General features: G+C 32.0%; 2 protein-coding genes and 1 long non-coding RNA gene across 6 annotated transcripts; 1 reads left to right on the forward strand and 2 right to left on the reverse strand.

Moving 5' to 3' along the window:
• Positions 1–716: 716 nt before the first annotated feature.
• LOC18011120 (U-box domain-containing protein 26) lies at positions 717–2198 on the forward strand. Its single transcript, XM_006393153.2, has one exon. It carries the CDS (start codon positions 802–804, stop codon positions 2068–2070), a length of 1269 nt encoding a protein of 422 aa, XP_006393215.1. The 5' UTR covers positions 717–801; the 3' UTR covers positions 2071–2198.
• Positions 2199–2611: 413 nt separating this feature from the next.
• On the reverse strand, positions 2612–11490 carry LOC112082892. 4 transcript variants are annotated; one of them, XR_002897411.1, is made up of 16 exons: positions 10987–11472; positions 10557–10641; positions 9669–10403; positions 9439–9520; positions 9240–9304; positions 9035–9152; positions 8816–8920; positions 8422–8538; positions 8222–8307; positions 8047–8146; positions 7810–7882; positions 7572–7653; positions 7328–7468; positions 7191–7259; positions 7032–7112; positions 2612–2833 (listed from the first exon to the last, which is right to left on the reverse strand). It is a non-coding gene; the product is annotated as an uncharacterized LOC112082892 (long non-coding RNA). The 4 variants fall into 4 exon arrangements; XR_002897410.1 differs by lacking the exon at positions 2612–2833 and having other exon boundaries at positions 6318–7112; positions 10987–11339; positions 11427–11490; XR_002897409.1 differs by lacking the exon at positions 2612–2833 and having other exon boundaries at positions 6318–7112.
• Positions 11491–12348: 858 nt separating this feature from the next.
• Positions 12349–14426, reverse strand: LOC18011121 (transcription factor bHLH95). Its single transcript, XM_006393154.2, has 3 exons — positions 14034–14426; positions 12766–13287; positions 12349–12664 (listed from the first exon to the last, which is right to left on the reverse strand). Exons 1-3 carry the CDS (start codon positions 14361–14363, stop codon positions 12560–12562), a joined length of 957 nt encoding a protein of 318 aa, XP_006393216.2. The 5' UTR covers positions 14364–14426; the 3' UTR covers positions 12349–12559.
• Between the last annotated feature and the right edge of the window lie 1466 nt (positions 14427–15892).

Below are 15892 nucleotides of genomic sequence, written 5' to 3' on the forward strand. Positions count from 1 at the left end.
AACCGTCATCATGATTTATACTTGAATATACATGCCTTAAACTTCACTTCTAAGATCATATATTTTCTTTCCACGAAAAAAGTATTTTCTTTTTTGAAACAAAAGAAAAGTATTTTTTTCAAACAAAACAAAAGTATGAATATTCTCAACCATGTGTATAGAAACAATAATAAGAATTTGGACCAAAAATGGTATTTTTGAAAGAAAAAAAAATTAAAATGTGTGAATCTTCATGTGTATGAATAAAAATAATCTTGGGACGCTAATGCCGTAAATAATGCAAACGGAATGTTTAAAGATGGTTAAATAGTTTTAAACAAAATTTCTTCAAGACTTTACGTTCCTCTAAAATGGTTAACTATTGTAAAATCTTTAAAATCTTTTACCAGAAAACTATTGTAAAATCTTTAATTGTTAAGAATACGTACTCAGCATTTTACATGATTTATAGGATTTCGTTCTAAGATTTCCGGAATAAAAATGTAGTATATTAATGTATTTCGTTCTAAGATTTTCCGATTTAAGAATGTAACTTTTTTTACTATTAGTAAAGGAGTATTAGTGAAAAACGAATAGCAAAATTGTATCACAAACAAAAATGTTATGAATCTTTTATGCAAAAAAAAAAATTAATTTTAATTTTGCCCGTTAGTTCAACCAACAAAGTTATAAAAGCCACACGTGTGGCGCATACCCTGCGCGGATAAGGTCCTTCGTCTTCCTTCTCTCAAATTCCAAAAATCATCCAAAAGCTCAGAACAAAAAAAAAAGCTTAACAGTTACACAAATCCTTCCAAAAAAATGCCGGGGAATTTGGAGCCGTTGGATCTTGGAATCCAAGTACCTTACCATTTCAGATGCCCAATCTCTCTTGACCTAATGTCCGATCCCGTCACCGTCTCCACCGGCCAGACTTACGACCGGTCAAGCATCGAGTCATGGATCGCCATGGGAAACACCACTTGTCCCGCCACACGTGTCGCTCTCTCCGACTTCACTCTCATCCCTAACCACACTCTCCGCCGTCTAATCCAGGAATGGTGCGTCGCTAACCGCTCTAATGGCGTCGTACGGATCCCTACGCCGAAACAACCGGCGGATCCGATTTCCGTTCGTTCTCTCCTCAGTCAAGCCTCCGCAATATCCGGTACTCACGTCTCCGTTCGCTCACGCGCCGCCGCGATTCGTCGTCTGAGGGGATTGGCTCGAGATAGCGAGAAGAATCGCGTTTTGATCGCTGGTCACAACGCGAGGGAGATTCTCGTGAGGATTTTGTTCGACGCCGGACGGGAATCTTCGTCGTCGTCGGAGCTTGTTTTCGAGTCGCTCGCTCTCTTGGTTATATTTCATATGACGGAGGAAGAGTGCGAGTCTATCGCGTCGGATCCGGGTCGGGTCGGGTTTATGACCCGATTGCTTTTCGATTCCTCGATTGAAGTTAGGGTAAACGCCGCCGCGTTGATAGAGATGGTGTTGACCGGATCGAAATCGACGGATCTGAAATTGGTAATCTCCGGTTCGGATTCGGTTTTCGAAGGCGTTCTCGATCTTCTGAAAAACCCGATTTCGTCGTCGCGACGAGCTCTCAAAATCGGAATCAAGGCGCTTTTCGCTCTCTGCTTAGTGAAACAAACGAGACACCTCGCGATCTCCGCCGGAGCTCCGGGGATTTTAATCGATCGTCTCGCGGCGGATTTCGATAGGTGTGATACGGAGCGGGGATTAGCGACGGTGGAGCTTCTTTGCCGGTTGCCGGAAGGATGCTCGGGTTTCGGAGAGCACGCGTTGACGGTGCCGCTTCTGGTGAAGACGATCTTAAGAGTGTCGGATAGAGCGACGGAGTATGCGGCGGGAGCGTTGCTGGCTCTGTGCACGGCGGAGGAACGGTGTAGAGATGAGGCGGCGGCGGCGGGATTGGTGACGCAGTTGCTGCTGCTGGTGCAGAGCGAGTGTACGGAGAGAGCGAAGAGGAAAGCTCAGATGCTTTTGAAGCTTCTCAGGGATTCTTGGCCGGACGATACTCTTGTTAACTCCGACGATTTTGGTCGTAGCGAAGTGGTGCCGTTTTGAGATTTTTTTTTGTTTTTACCCTTTTCAAAAAAGTTGTTTATTCTTTTTTCGTTAGAAATTTAAAGTAGTCGTAATCATGTAATTAATTTTTTTTTAAATGTTTATTAATAGACAATAGTCTTTTTCTTGTTAATTGTTTTTCTTAGCTAGTTATTTTAGTTGGAAAAGTTTTTCAAAAAGGAAATGAAAGCGGCTAAAATCATTTTCTTTTTTTTTTTAAAACGAAAAAAGCTAGGTAATTCTTCTCTGTCTCTTAATTTTAATTGTTATTTAATTTTAAACTGGCAATTAATTCTTCATTCTTCTTCTACTTCTCATTCAAGTCGTTTGCAAAGACTCCTTATTTAATTCTTCTCCTTGAAAAATTAAAGCTGGCAACAAAACTTGAATTTAACAACAGAATACTAAGAGAATCAGCCGCTTACAAACTCTCCAAGGTAGCCATGACCAGAGGTTTGCAGCATTTCATATTTACCCATGGTAATATTTGGTCCTATATCTGCTATCCAATTTAACATTTTTTCTTTACTCTTGATTCATTGCCGGGATTACCTTGAGCAAAACATTAGACCTAGAATAGAAATCAGCAGCGATCCCATCTTCCATCTTAATATCTTATTGTATGCTCTTTAGCATATGTATGTACATTTTCATATAACATCTCTCTTTACTACCTTGGCTGAGTAAAGAAATTTGTCTTCCTTAGTAAGTTTGAACACTGGCCTACTTCCTTGTGATGCAAGATTCAGGGGGGCGCGTGGTTCTGCATGATCAGAGTCAATGTCAAATTACGGGTAACAAGTAAATTAGCTAATGAAATTCGGGAATTGTTTGCTGGTTCGGTAAACAATGGGTTCTGCTCCATCGCCGACTCCGAGACACGTGCCGGTTCCGATGTGTTGCGTCAGAGAGAAGAATTAATTAAGGAGTCTTTGCAAACGACTTGAATGAGAAGAAGAAGAAGAATAAAGAACAATTTTTCAAGGAGTTTTGCTTAGTGTTGTGAAGGAATTCGTATTTTTGTTTTGTGGAAAATTTTTGTTCTACGTAGTATAGTCATGTCATCTATATTCGGTAGCTACTATTGTAATTGTAAAAAAAAAATCCAAAATTATAAAAACTAATTTCTTATTTTTCGATTCTTTTTATTGCTATATGTAAGTTACTTTTCAGTCAAGTTACTTTCTCTTCTGTAATTTTCGTAGTTTAAACTGATTAAATTCTTTGAAAAAATTTTATTAAATTCTTATTCATCTTATACTAATAAAAAATTCAGTATAATTTTTTTATTGGTCCACTTCAACATTGAAAATTAAAAAGTTTACAAATTCTATTATTGTTATTTAAAAAATTATTAAAGATAAATAAATTATATATAATTTATATTAATAATGAAAAACTAAAATAAAGAATATTAAAATAGGAAATTTTAAAATTTAAATTAGATGTCTACACATATTTAGAGACTCTTGCATTAACATCCAAAAGTGTCCACATAGGATTAAAAAAGACAATTCTATTGATCCACATCAACAATCAAAAATAAGGAAAGTTTACAAATTTTTAATATTATTGCTAAATAAATAAATTAAGAAAGTTTACAAATTCTAATTATTGCTGAATAAAAAAATTCTATAAATTTTTTATTGATCCACCTCAACATTGAAAATTTTTTTTTTTTTCAAATTCCATTATTATTTTTAAAAACTATTAAAGATAAAGAAATTATATATAAATTTTTTGTTAATAATAAAAAAACTAAAATAAATAATATTAAAATAGAAAATTTTCAATTTAAATTAGATGTATATACACATATTTAGAGATTCTTACATTAGTATCCAGATTTTTGTCATATAACTATAATAATTTTTAAGTTTTTTTTTCTGTGTGTACAACCATTTCAAATTAAAAAAAACACAAAAAAATAGAGTTAGGTTTCACAAAAAAATGAGTCATTACAACGTAAAATAATCAACTTGTCTAAACTATAAGTTTAACTATTAGCTAAATTAAAAAAAAATATAATGAAACGAGATATAAACAAAACCATTACAAGTTGTTTTAATATCAAAAAAGAGACTGAAAAATAAGTTTGGTCACCGAATTTGAGAAGAATGATAAATTTCAAGCAATCCGAGAAACATGTCAAGTGATTGATACTCGACACTTTTAAAAAACAAAGCACTGAAAATAGAGAAAGAGGTTCCGTCATTAAGACGAAGGAGATTAAGGTATTTGAGGAAGATTTTTGAAATAACATGGCATCTGATACGGTTTTAACAACCTAACATTAAGCACAAAAGTAATTAGCTGACCAAGAAGCATCCAAATACATTCGGTAAGCCTCAAAAACAAGGAGGCGAGATCAAAATCATGACACTTTTGAAAAACGAAGCACTGAAAATAGAGAAAAAAGTTCTCTCATTAAGCCGAAGATTGAGGTATCCGAAGAAGATTTTTGAAATAACATGGCATCTGATGGGGTTTTAACAACCTAACATTAACCAAAAATGTAACAATTAACTGACCAAGCAGCATGCAAATACATTCGGTTAGCCTAAAAACAAAGAGAGACCATAATCACTTGCTTTGTGTTGGATCTTCCAGCTTTGATTTCTAAATCTATTATTAAAAAAAATTAAAAGCTATATGCCTCTAAGAATGTCAACATATGATGTAAAAGTTCAATTTGATTGGTTAACATCAATATTTAAAATTAGAAAAAAAATTCAAAATTTAAAATTATAAGGTTAACAAAAAATATGTTTATAGAAAAATAAATATAGAAGCTATATGCCTCTAAAGACATCCACATAAGATTTAAAAGGTCAATTTTATTAGTGTATATCAATAACTAAAATTAAAAAAAATTCTAATTTATAAAATTACATTGTTAATACAAAACAATATAGAAAAAATTGTTAATTAAAACTATTCTATTATGAATAAAAATTAAAGTTATGTTATTTTCAAGCCATCCACATCAGCATTTAAAAATTAAAATTTATTTGTATATATCAAAATTGTAAATTTTTAAAAAAAATTCTTAATTCTATTAAGAAAGTAAATTAAAGAATAAAAAATCTCTAATAATAAAAAAACATGATATTAAAATCTTCATTATTACTGTTTAAATTATAAATTCAATTTATTATCTATAAAACTATATACTACTTATACAAGTTTATGTTACTTGGTTTTAAGGCTTTTCATTTAGAATTTTAAATAACTAATAATTATAATTTATATTAATTTTTTCACATATGCAAAACATATTTTTCTACATAATCTCATGTAATATATAATGCAAAAATGATCGAAAATTTTATATTTTGTATATTCGGCTTGGAATTGCAATAGATTAATGTAGAAGTTTTTAGTTTTGAGGATTTCAATTTGTTATTTCATTTTTCTAAATTTATGTGTATTAAATTGTACCGACTGCCTACTTAAATATAATTAAAAGAAGTAAGATTGAATATGATGAAACTGAATATAATCATCTAAAAATCATTGAAATAAATAAATATGATCTATTAGTTGAAAAAATAGATATAACAAGAATAAAAATGAACATGATGAAAAAAATTCATTCTTATTAGAATCAATGACGTATAATAATTGAAAAATTATTTAAACGTTTATACAACCAATTGATAAATATATATTTAATTCAAAAAATTTGTATGATTTTCTTTATTTTATATTCAAATAATATTTTGGTTTCAAATTTAAAGTTGTTATTAAACTCAAAGCAAATATTTTATTTATTAGTTTGTTTTTTAAATTAATATAACAAGATAAAAATTTGTATCGGTTAAACAAGAGAAGAAAAAAGATTAAATTTTAAATTTTATTATTGTTTTTAAAAAATACATATATAATTGGAAGAAAAGTGAATGATGAAAAAAATTATCTTCATGATTTAAAGAAGTAAATGTATAATATTTTATCATCATGTCAATATTATGTTTAATAAGTACCATTTGACTAATTTATAAAAAAAATTTAGTTGATTTGAGTATATTAACTTATAAGTGTTTGACCAAATAATATATTTTTGAAATATAACATATTGTATATAGATTTAAAACAAAACCGTTAAAACCTCAAAATTTACATAAAAATTATTATATTAACGTTATAATATTTTTAATATATTATTAAATCACTAATATATAAAATTTATATCTTAATAAATATAATTTTATTAACAAAATACCTACGCGTAACGTGAGCGCAAAATCTAGTTAAATATATAAAAATTCGTACAAAATGTCATCTCGAGATATATTCAAAATAATACAAATTTAGTCACCAATAATCTCTCGACACTTCGATAAATTGGTCAAAAAAAGAAGAAAAAAAAATCTCTCGACACTCGCTGATTACAATAGTAATTTTAATGTCTTCGATAAGAAAAAAGGTAGCAATTAGCAGAAAATAATAATACTAATCGCAATAAATTAATTTAAATTAATTGGTTAAATACTTAAATTAAATGCAGTGAAGGACTATTTTATTAATGTGCTAAAAAGTGTGAACACACTTAGAAAACAAAGAAGTAAGCAAACAAGTTTAAGCAAAGAAGCAAGCATTGGAATGAGAGAAGCAAACAATTAAAATAAACAGAATATCAAGAAGCAGAGAAGCAAACAAGGAAATAAAGAGAGAAATAAAAGAAGCAGAGAAACGAATAACGCACTAAATATGTATGTATGCATGCATGCATGTATGCATGAATGTATGTATGTATGAATGCATCCATGTATGATTGCATGTATGCATGTATGTATGCATGTAGGCAGGTATGCATGTAGGCATGTATGCATGTATGTAGGCATGTATGCATGTATGTAGGCATGTATGCATGTATGCATGTATGCATGTAGGCATGTATGCATGTATGCATGTATGCAATGTGTTTGAAAATTCAAGAGATCGATCGAATTCACTACCAAAGGACTTCAAGGATGATGTTGTTCGAACAATTGGTTTCTTGTTCCGGTTATTGGCTTTTCTATGTAACTTCAGTTGTCCTGTTTTCATAAAAAGATAACCTTAAACTGTAACAGCAAAATCGAAGACTGCATAGAGGAAAGAGATTGAAGAGATACCTGAGAGAAGGATTTAACTTAAGAAACTAGAAGATGGAACCATAGAGGTTATCACTCAAGCATTTTGATCTGCAAATAAGCGTATACATTATGTTCTTCTGGTTTAAGAACACATCTAGAGCTTACAAATTAATTACCTTCCACAAACTGGTTTCTTGTTCGGGTTCTTGGCTTTTCTCTGTAGCTTCAGTTGTCCTGTTTTCAGAGCTACAGATGGAGTGCTTTAAGCTACACTACAGAGTTCCAAAAGCAGCATACAAACGAAGGGACTCATCAGCCTACAAACGTGGATATAAAACATCACCACTTATGTCTCAAACGAATAGCCCTATGTATTAGAGACTTAGATATTGTTTTGAAATGAATAAAATGACAACTCACTCAGTAGTTTGTAGAGGCGTAGCGTAGCGTGTGTTATTCCGAGATGCAAGTTCTTCCAACAATTTTTTGCCATCACCACCGCCTAAGATGATAACGAACACACACATAAATCATTGAGAGACTGAGAGCTGATTATGCCTTCGAAAGTGAATTTTATATAACTTTATGGTTTCTAAGATAGGTTCACACTATCTTATAAATAGAGAATCGAGCCCCCGAACATTTTCTATTAAATTACCTTTTCCACAAATCCGTTATTTGCTCTTGCCTTTTCTCTATTACCTTATATGTCCTTTTTTCAGTGCTTTAAGCTGCAAATCATACCAACGACATACAAATGAGGGGGTTCAACATACTAGATGTATACAAAGACCCTAGAAATTAATTGACGAATTATCAGGTGTATGAAATATTGACTTGTTTAGTTCGATTGGCCTAACTATATAGTGTTCAAAACAAGTTTAAACGATGATACCTTCTTTGATTGGGTATGGTAACTCGGACTGCAAAACGCCCATTATGGAATAGAGTATATATCTGTAGTTCCTTCATGGGCTAGAGTGTCTCCTTCAACTCTTTTCACTTAAAAATGTTAGGAGTAATACAAATATTAGTTTTAAGCATATACTTATCGAAAATAACTTTAATACCTTTACGACTACACACGTCCATTTTCCCGGAAATGTTCAGAAATGACCTCACCATCACAACCACAGTTTGAACATATGAACAACACCTATGGAGAATAAACACACATATGGAGAATCATTAATAAATTCAGCTTGGATATGGGAATTTAAGTTGCTAACAAAAATGAAGTAGTGAAGAAGTACAGGAAACGGCTATTAACCATATGGCTATAATGATAAGATCCTTCGAGATGACATCATGCGTCCTTCACTCCTTCTTCTGAAACTTTTTATGAAATGAACTCACTATCACCACCACAGTTTGGACATGCAAACACCTAAGATGAGAAAGAACACATATATAGAATCAATAATATTTCCATCCTGGATATGAAAATCTCAGTTACTAGCAGAAATGAAATTGTGACGAACTATATATATATAATATATATTATATATGTATGTGGCAAGATCTTTCGAGATGAGCTCTTGCGTCCTTTTTCTGAAACTTTTCAAGGCACCACAGATTGGACATATGAACAAGTAACTCCGTATCCTTTCTAAAAATCTATGATAATTTGGTGTCCATTGTCAACATATTTTTATACTATTCACCTGTGGCCGATTATGAACTGATGATAATCCGATCCCTGTCTCTTATTTTATGAACCTATGACAAGCCATGTCTCCTATTTTAAGCTTCTCCCCTATAGCAAATACCTGAACAATATGAACGGCCAGATTAGATTAAAGGGTATCATTAATTTTACAATGCCTTGAAGTGTTTACGTTTCTCTGAGTGAATCGTTGTTTTCTACTAATAATTCTCGTTACCATGAATTACTTTCTTCCGTTTTTGCTTCCATTAAAGAGGTGATTGTTGCGTAGCGATTGTATTTAGAGCTTCGTGACAGGTTGCATTTGACGCATAGGAGCCAACTTATCGAGCAACCTGTCAACCCTCCACAGAGAGAGAGATAATCAGAAAAAAAAGCTCTGAAATATTGAGAAAAAGAAAGTTGATTTGCAAAGAACTCACCTTTTCACTCATTTATTGCTTTTTGCGTTCTCAAAGCCCCAATCATTTAATTTCTGGCGTTTTCTCTGCATTTGAGTGAATTAGATTAAGAAACATAAAATCTCCAAAGTGTAACACTCAAGTTTCTTAGAACCAAGTTTACAAGCAAATTCTTATGATACTCCGAAGTAAGCCACTAAATAGCATCGAAAAAGCATACTTTCTTATGGGCACAATCGTCTCATGATATAGGAAGTTCATGATCAAACGACTGCTGCGAAATGACCTGAAATGCGCATTCCCTGAATTCAATAGAAACACACACTTATCATCGAAATCCAACAGATAGAATTAATAAAATAAACCTTTATCTGAATTCGTTTCGTTTTCTATGACTGCAAATTCATTTAAAGACAAGTTAAGAGGTCATCACCAGTTTACTCTCAATACCTTATCTCGTTTAGTATAAGCATGACTGTGTAAGCAAGTGGTCATCACCAGTTTTGAGTTTTGAAAAAAGTTTTGGAGTCTCCATCTGTAATGTTTTCAAAAAGTACCCTAGAACTATCTAAAGAAATCCAGTTCGAGAGTTAGTTATTAGGATGAAAGTAAGGAACGTAGAACAAGTTCAATAGGTAAGGAAGTTATGCAAGCAAGAAAGCAGGAAATAAAAAAAAAAATATATATATATAATGAAGCAAGCAAGAAAGTAAACAAGGAATCAATGAAGCAAGTAAAATAGCACACAAGTACACAACTACGAAATGAATCACGGAAGAAATAAGAAAGCAAACGAGTACACAACTAAGCAAAGAATCAAGGACGAGATAAGAAAGCAAACAAGCACGAAAAAAGTAACCAAGGAAAGAAGCAAGCAAACACGCATGGAACCAAGGAAAGGGAGCAAAGAAGTAAACAACAAATCAAAGAAGCAAGTAACTTAGTGAGCAAGTATAAAATCAATCAAGCAGAAAATCACGGAAGCAAGCAATTATGCAAGTATGCAAGCATATGTGTATGAATTTACACATGTATGTATGTATGCATGAATGTATGAATGCATGTGTGTATGTATGCATGTATGTATGAATGAAGATGCATGAATGTATGTATGCATTCTTCAAGTCATTGAGAAGAACCCTTATAAGTTATTACATTCGTTGGTGTCACATTAGACTCTGAAAGCTGCAGAGGAAAACAGAGACCAAACAGAATAAAGGGACTTGTGTTAGTTCTGTATAACTAGAAACCAAAAATCCCAGAAGATAACATATGATGAAGAGTAGAAGATGAACAAATAATCGTAGTAGGTAACATTAATGACGAGATTATATATACCTTTTTTTCATATGGTGATTAATCATGAAACGGATCGGAGGCTGCGTCTTCCTCGGTCCAATCCTTGAAGATCGCACAGTTTTCTCTACAATTGATAAAAGAACAACGAAGAAGAAGCGAGAGTAAGATAGATTCAGGGTTTTTCGCCAATTTCAAGCCATTGGATGAAAAATCGAACGAATCTAATCAATGCCCAAGTTCGCATAACAATTTCGGTTTTTCAAATAGACATAGACTTCAGGTTTAAAGCAAATCATGAGTCAATGTTCATGTCTTTGATTGAAGAAAACGAGGGACGAATTGAGATATTTTAGAACCCTAAACCAAGCACATGATCGAGTGGAGAGGGGAGAAAAAAACGATTCAAGTGAAAACACCCAAAATCGCACAAAGAAAACTTCGAAAAACAAATTGTGATTCAAAAACGTACCGTTGACGATCGGAGAGATGATGAAGAAGACCCAAGCGACTCTCCTAGTCTCCTTTAACTTCCATAGCCATCCTTGAAGATCGCACAGTTTTCTCGACAATTGATAAAAGAACAACGAAGGTGAGAAGAAGTGAGAGTAAGATGGATTCAGGGTTTTTCGCCAATTTCAAGCCATTGGATGAAAAATCGAACGAATCTAATCAATGCCCAAGTTCGCATAACAATTTCGGTTTTCAAATAGCCATAGATTTTAGGCTTAAAGCAAATCATGAGTGAGTCAAGGATTTCATATCTTGCTATGTTCATGTCTTTGATTGAAGAAAACGAGGGACGAATTGCGATTTTTCAAAACCCTAAAAAAAGCACATGAACGAGTGAAGAGGGGGAAAAAACGACGAGAATTCAAAATCCGAAAACAAATTGTTATTCAAAAAACGTACAGTTGATGAACGGAGAGATGATGAAGAAGACCCAAGCGAATCTCTTCTTTTACTTCCATAGGCTAACTTTACAATTAATTAATGATTCCATTTCTGTTCCGTTAAATTATATATAGGATAGGAGTATAGCTTTCTATCTGTAAGTTTTCAAATTTCAAAAATTGGAATAGAAATGCAACAGCCCAAGACGGATAAAGCCCATTTCAGAAATTAAAAGATTAAATCAGTAACCGTACACAAAAATAAAACTAAACCAAAATATGTACTCTTTGATTCATCTCTTGTTCTAACTTTCTAATCTCGAAATCATCAATATGATGAAAAGCAGTATTCAAACTCGTTTCTTCTCCATTTTTTTTTTTGTGTTAAAAAATATAATAAATTAACATGGTGTATAAATACAAACATTACATGCCAAACCCCAAACAATCTGCATTAGTAAAATTTCCCGGAACATAATAAAATCGAGAAAAACACGGTAGCATTGATCCTCACAATCCTCACAATTTTTTTTTTTAACCATACTGCCTACTCTTGGACCAAAACCAAAGCAACCGCTCTAACATGTTGGCCTATTGTTCCTCAAACCGGAGATGGTTGTAAAGCGGACATTAATTTTATTAAGTTTAGGTGACTGTTTTAGTTTATGCATAAATTTGTGGGTTGATGCTATTTTATTTATTTTGTATGTTGGAAAAATGTATTGGACGATATTTTCCAACATTTGGGTAAATATAAATGCGTCTAGACTTTAAAGAAAGAAATCTTAACCTCAAAAGAAGAATACACTTCAATATCCCATCCCATTGGACAATAGTTGCCAATACATTGAGTATGAAAATTCCGAAAAAGAGTCACTAGACAACAATGCTCGAAGAAGCTATTTCTTCTCTTATTCCTTTTTTTTTTTTTTTTGGGATAATGGGTTTTAAAGTGCAAACTAATCCCTCTGCATGGACATCGATGGGAATTTGCAAAAAAACAAACCCTGAAAGTACTGAAAACTGAATCTTTAATCGCCTTAAAATAAACTTAAACCGAACCAGCCATTTATGATTTAAGGAGATGAAAAATATAAGACCAGTTCTTGAGCTGCCTGCTTGAATATTTCTCCAACCCCAACCATTTATGATTTAAGAAGATGAAAAATATAAGACCAGTTCTTGAGCTGCCTGCTTGAATATTTCCCCAACCCCAATTCCATCTCCCAGTAACTGATTCTCGTAACTCGGATTTACCTGTCTCATTACAAAAAGAACTATCGTAAATAATTAATATCACCAAATATCATATGGTAAAAATCTTATATGTATGTATATATATATATATATTTTTATACCTGTGCTTGGATCATATAGGTGCTACGGAAAACATTAGAGGAGACATTGGCAAACAAAACTTCAATGTTATACTTGTCAAACAAGTAACAAACGTTAGTGAAAACCTCTGGTTTGACTTTAGGGCAACACAAATTGAAGAAAGCTTCATTCCCGCAAATATTCAGCACGACGTTACGTGAGGACCAAATATCGAATGCAGCGATCGGGTCATTACAAGGGTAAGGCAGGTTCTTGCTGGAAGAAGATATCTGATCGGCCAAGAAAGCTTCACGAGAGTAAGACTCTGCTGCAGTGGTGCCTAGGGTAAGGATTTGGGGATGGTTTGATGATACTGGTGTGAGGAGAGTTGTAGGAGAAGAAGATGAAGATGGATCATATGGGAAATTACTAGTAGTAGGAGTTGTGTTTGAAGCAGAAGAATATTGAAGTTTCTCGAACTTTTTCATTTGCAGATTTTGTAAAGTTTGTTCAAGGGATTTGATCGAGCTCACTGCTTCGTCTACGATTGTTGATTTGTCTGCCTGTGGATCATAAATTAAAATATTAGAATATATATGTGATTTTTCATAACGTACGTAAGATATCCGACACATTAACACCCACGAAATAAATAATTAAAAAAAAAAGAGAGGAAAAAATGGGACAAAGACAAACAAGAACAAAGGAATCGAAAGCTTGACGGCTTTGCCAAATTACACCAAATTTAGGTGACAGATATTGGAAATATTTATTTATTTAAAACTAAAAGAAGTGAAACTACACCTGAAAAGGACGCATAAACAGTTATATAAATGAAAAATTAATACATAACAATCGTCGGAAAGAACGAAACATCTTCTGTGAACTCAGACCATCTATCTCCGATGAGGACGATGTAATTAATAGACAACAAAGAAAACAAAAACTAATAGATAACAAACGGAATGACGGTATTAAACAATAAAAATAAAAATAAAAAACGAAATGCGCAGATTCTTTCATTTCACATAAAATTTCCCTGTTTCAGTTGGAAAAGATTAAACCGTGAAATTTTTTTTTTATCAAATTCTATTTCCCGCATGAAATTGTGTGTTTGAGAAAAAAAATGTTTTCGGACAAAAAAGACATCCGCAAGTTTATACGATCGGTAGTTCATACACGATTAGCTATCCGCATGCGTATTACCAATCAAAACAAATGAAATTAATATTAAAAAAAAATTTTAGACGACTAACAGAAAATCATTGAATTAAATCATGTATGTTCTTAATTATAATAAATCGTTTACCTTAGGAGGAAGTTGAGGAAGCAAAGCATGTAGTTTAGAAAACATGTCTCTCATCTTCTTTCTCCTTTCTCTCTCAGTCCATATATGTATTTCATGATCAGGAGATTCTTCTACATGATTTTTATCATTTCTTTTTGTCCTTTTTTTTCCTTTTGCAATTTTCTTATCCATCGAAATCGAAATTTCCAACGGATGAGAAAGTTGCAAGGAAGGCTGTTGCTTCTCCATTTTTTTGCAGCCGCCTCCGGAATCATCAGAACTGGATATGCCCCACACAAACCCCTCTTGCCCCAACTCTTGAGCATTAGTCATATTGAATTGAATGCTCATTTTACCCTTTTAGCTTTGTTGTATTTATTGTGCTTTTATGAATGTTGTATGAAAAGAGAGAGAGAGATAGAATATCAAACGAGGCGTTTAAAGATGGTGCAAGAAAGAGAAATAGGAGAAGAGATATATAAAGAGTTAAGTGAACTCATATATAGGAAAAGCCCAAAATACAATCATAAGGCGAGGCCGTTACTAAGACATCAAAATCAAAAAGGATATTGTATGTTCAAAAAAACTTTTTCCTTTTTGCCTTTTCATGAAGTTCTTAAGGAAAAAAAAAAACCCCAACTAATTCTAATAAAAAGTTCTTTATACGACCAAAATATCCTTATTGCCGGTCACCGGTGAATTACTTGAGTAAAAAAAAGATACATAGAAACTCCTGTGTAATTTGGTGATATCAATAGTTAAATCAGTTATTTACAATTTCTCTCCATCCACTACCATCAAAATCTATGGATGATCTCAAAGAACCGGTCCTTGAAGATATACTCTAACTTTACATGCTTTGCGATGAAAAATAAAAGATGCTCTGTATTAACGTTCAACGTACTTTTACACATATTTACACAACTATGACAATACGTTTCTTTGAATGAAAAACAATTAACGTAGAAGACAATTGATTTGCGATTAACTATCAAACATACTCATCATTATGCCACCACATCCTGATTTGTCTTTAGCATATTTAGTTCCCAACGTTCGAATTATTTTATAGAACATTTTAGTTAATCAGAATAACAGTTGTATGTGAAGTGTATCTTATAAAACGTCTAAAGGAATATATTATACATATTCCAATATATGAGAACTCATTTGTTTTTATTTTTCATTGGAAACGCCGATGAAACAAAAAAAAATTAAAATTCAAAAAATAAATATTGAAGTTTTTATTAATTCCAATTTTCCAGTCTTTATCAGAAAAATTTTCAATTTTTTTTTTTGTAAATATTTTAAAAGCTATTCACCATGGTTATCATTCTTACAATATACCACCCGGCCTCCTTTTTTATTCAAAAATACTGGAAACGTTTATAGAAAATAAAATTTAGACTGGATATGTTTTACTTTTTAAGAAATTCTTTATATAGATATTCATAGTTTTGTATTGTTACTTCCCTTATTCTATTATTAATATTTAATTTCTCCTTTTATATTATTAATTATGTTAAATTTTTTAAAAAATATTTCCGTAATTTCTCCCTAAAAATTAAATTAAATTATTATTATAATCATTTTATCATTAATTTTATTACAATGAGAAATTGAAATTCATTTACAATCTAAATTATAGTTATCTCTTTTTTTTGTTAAGAGTATTTATAATTATATCATTTATGTTATAATTTTTAGCCATTTAATATTTTCAAAGCTGTTTGACACATGTCATACTATTGAAAATATTCATTTTAAATACATAAAAACATACGTTACATTCATCTTAGAAACTTTCTCTTTCCGCGTTGCATCTAACATGGTAACATTTTAAACTGTGTTGAATGGCATTTCAAAATTTAACATACATA

This window comes from Eutrema salsugineum, unplaced genomic scaffold (assembly GCF_000478725.1).
Source record: "Eutrema salsugineum unplaced genomic scaffold, Eutsalg1_0 scaffold_7, whole genome shotgun sequence".
NCBI classification, from domain to species: Eukaryota; Viridiplantae; Streptophyta; class Magnoliopsida; order Brassicales; family Brassicaceae; genus Eutrema; species Eutrema salsugineum.

Coding starts and splice junctions, on each gene's coding strand:
- LOC18011120 (XM_006393153.2), top strand. CDS start 802: ATGCCGGGGAATTTGGAGCCGTTGGATCTTGGAATCCAAGTACCTTAC.
- LOC18011121 (XM_006393154.2), bottom strand. CDS start 14,363: ATGAGCATTCAATTCAATATGACTAATGCTCAAGAGTTGGGGCAAGAG. Junction 13,288..14,033: donor TTCCTCAACTTCCTCCTAAG/GTAAACGATTTA, acceptor TATGATCCACAG/GCAGACAAATCAACAATCGT. Junction 12,665..12,765: donor CCTATATGATCCAAGCACAG/GTATAAAAATAT, acceptor GTAATGAGACAG/GTAAATCCGAGTTACGAGAA.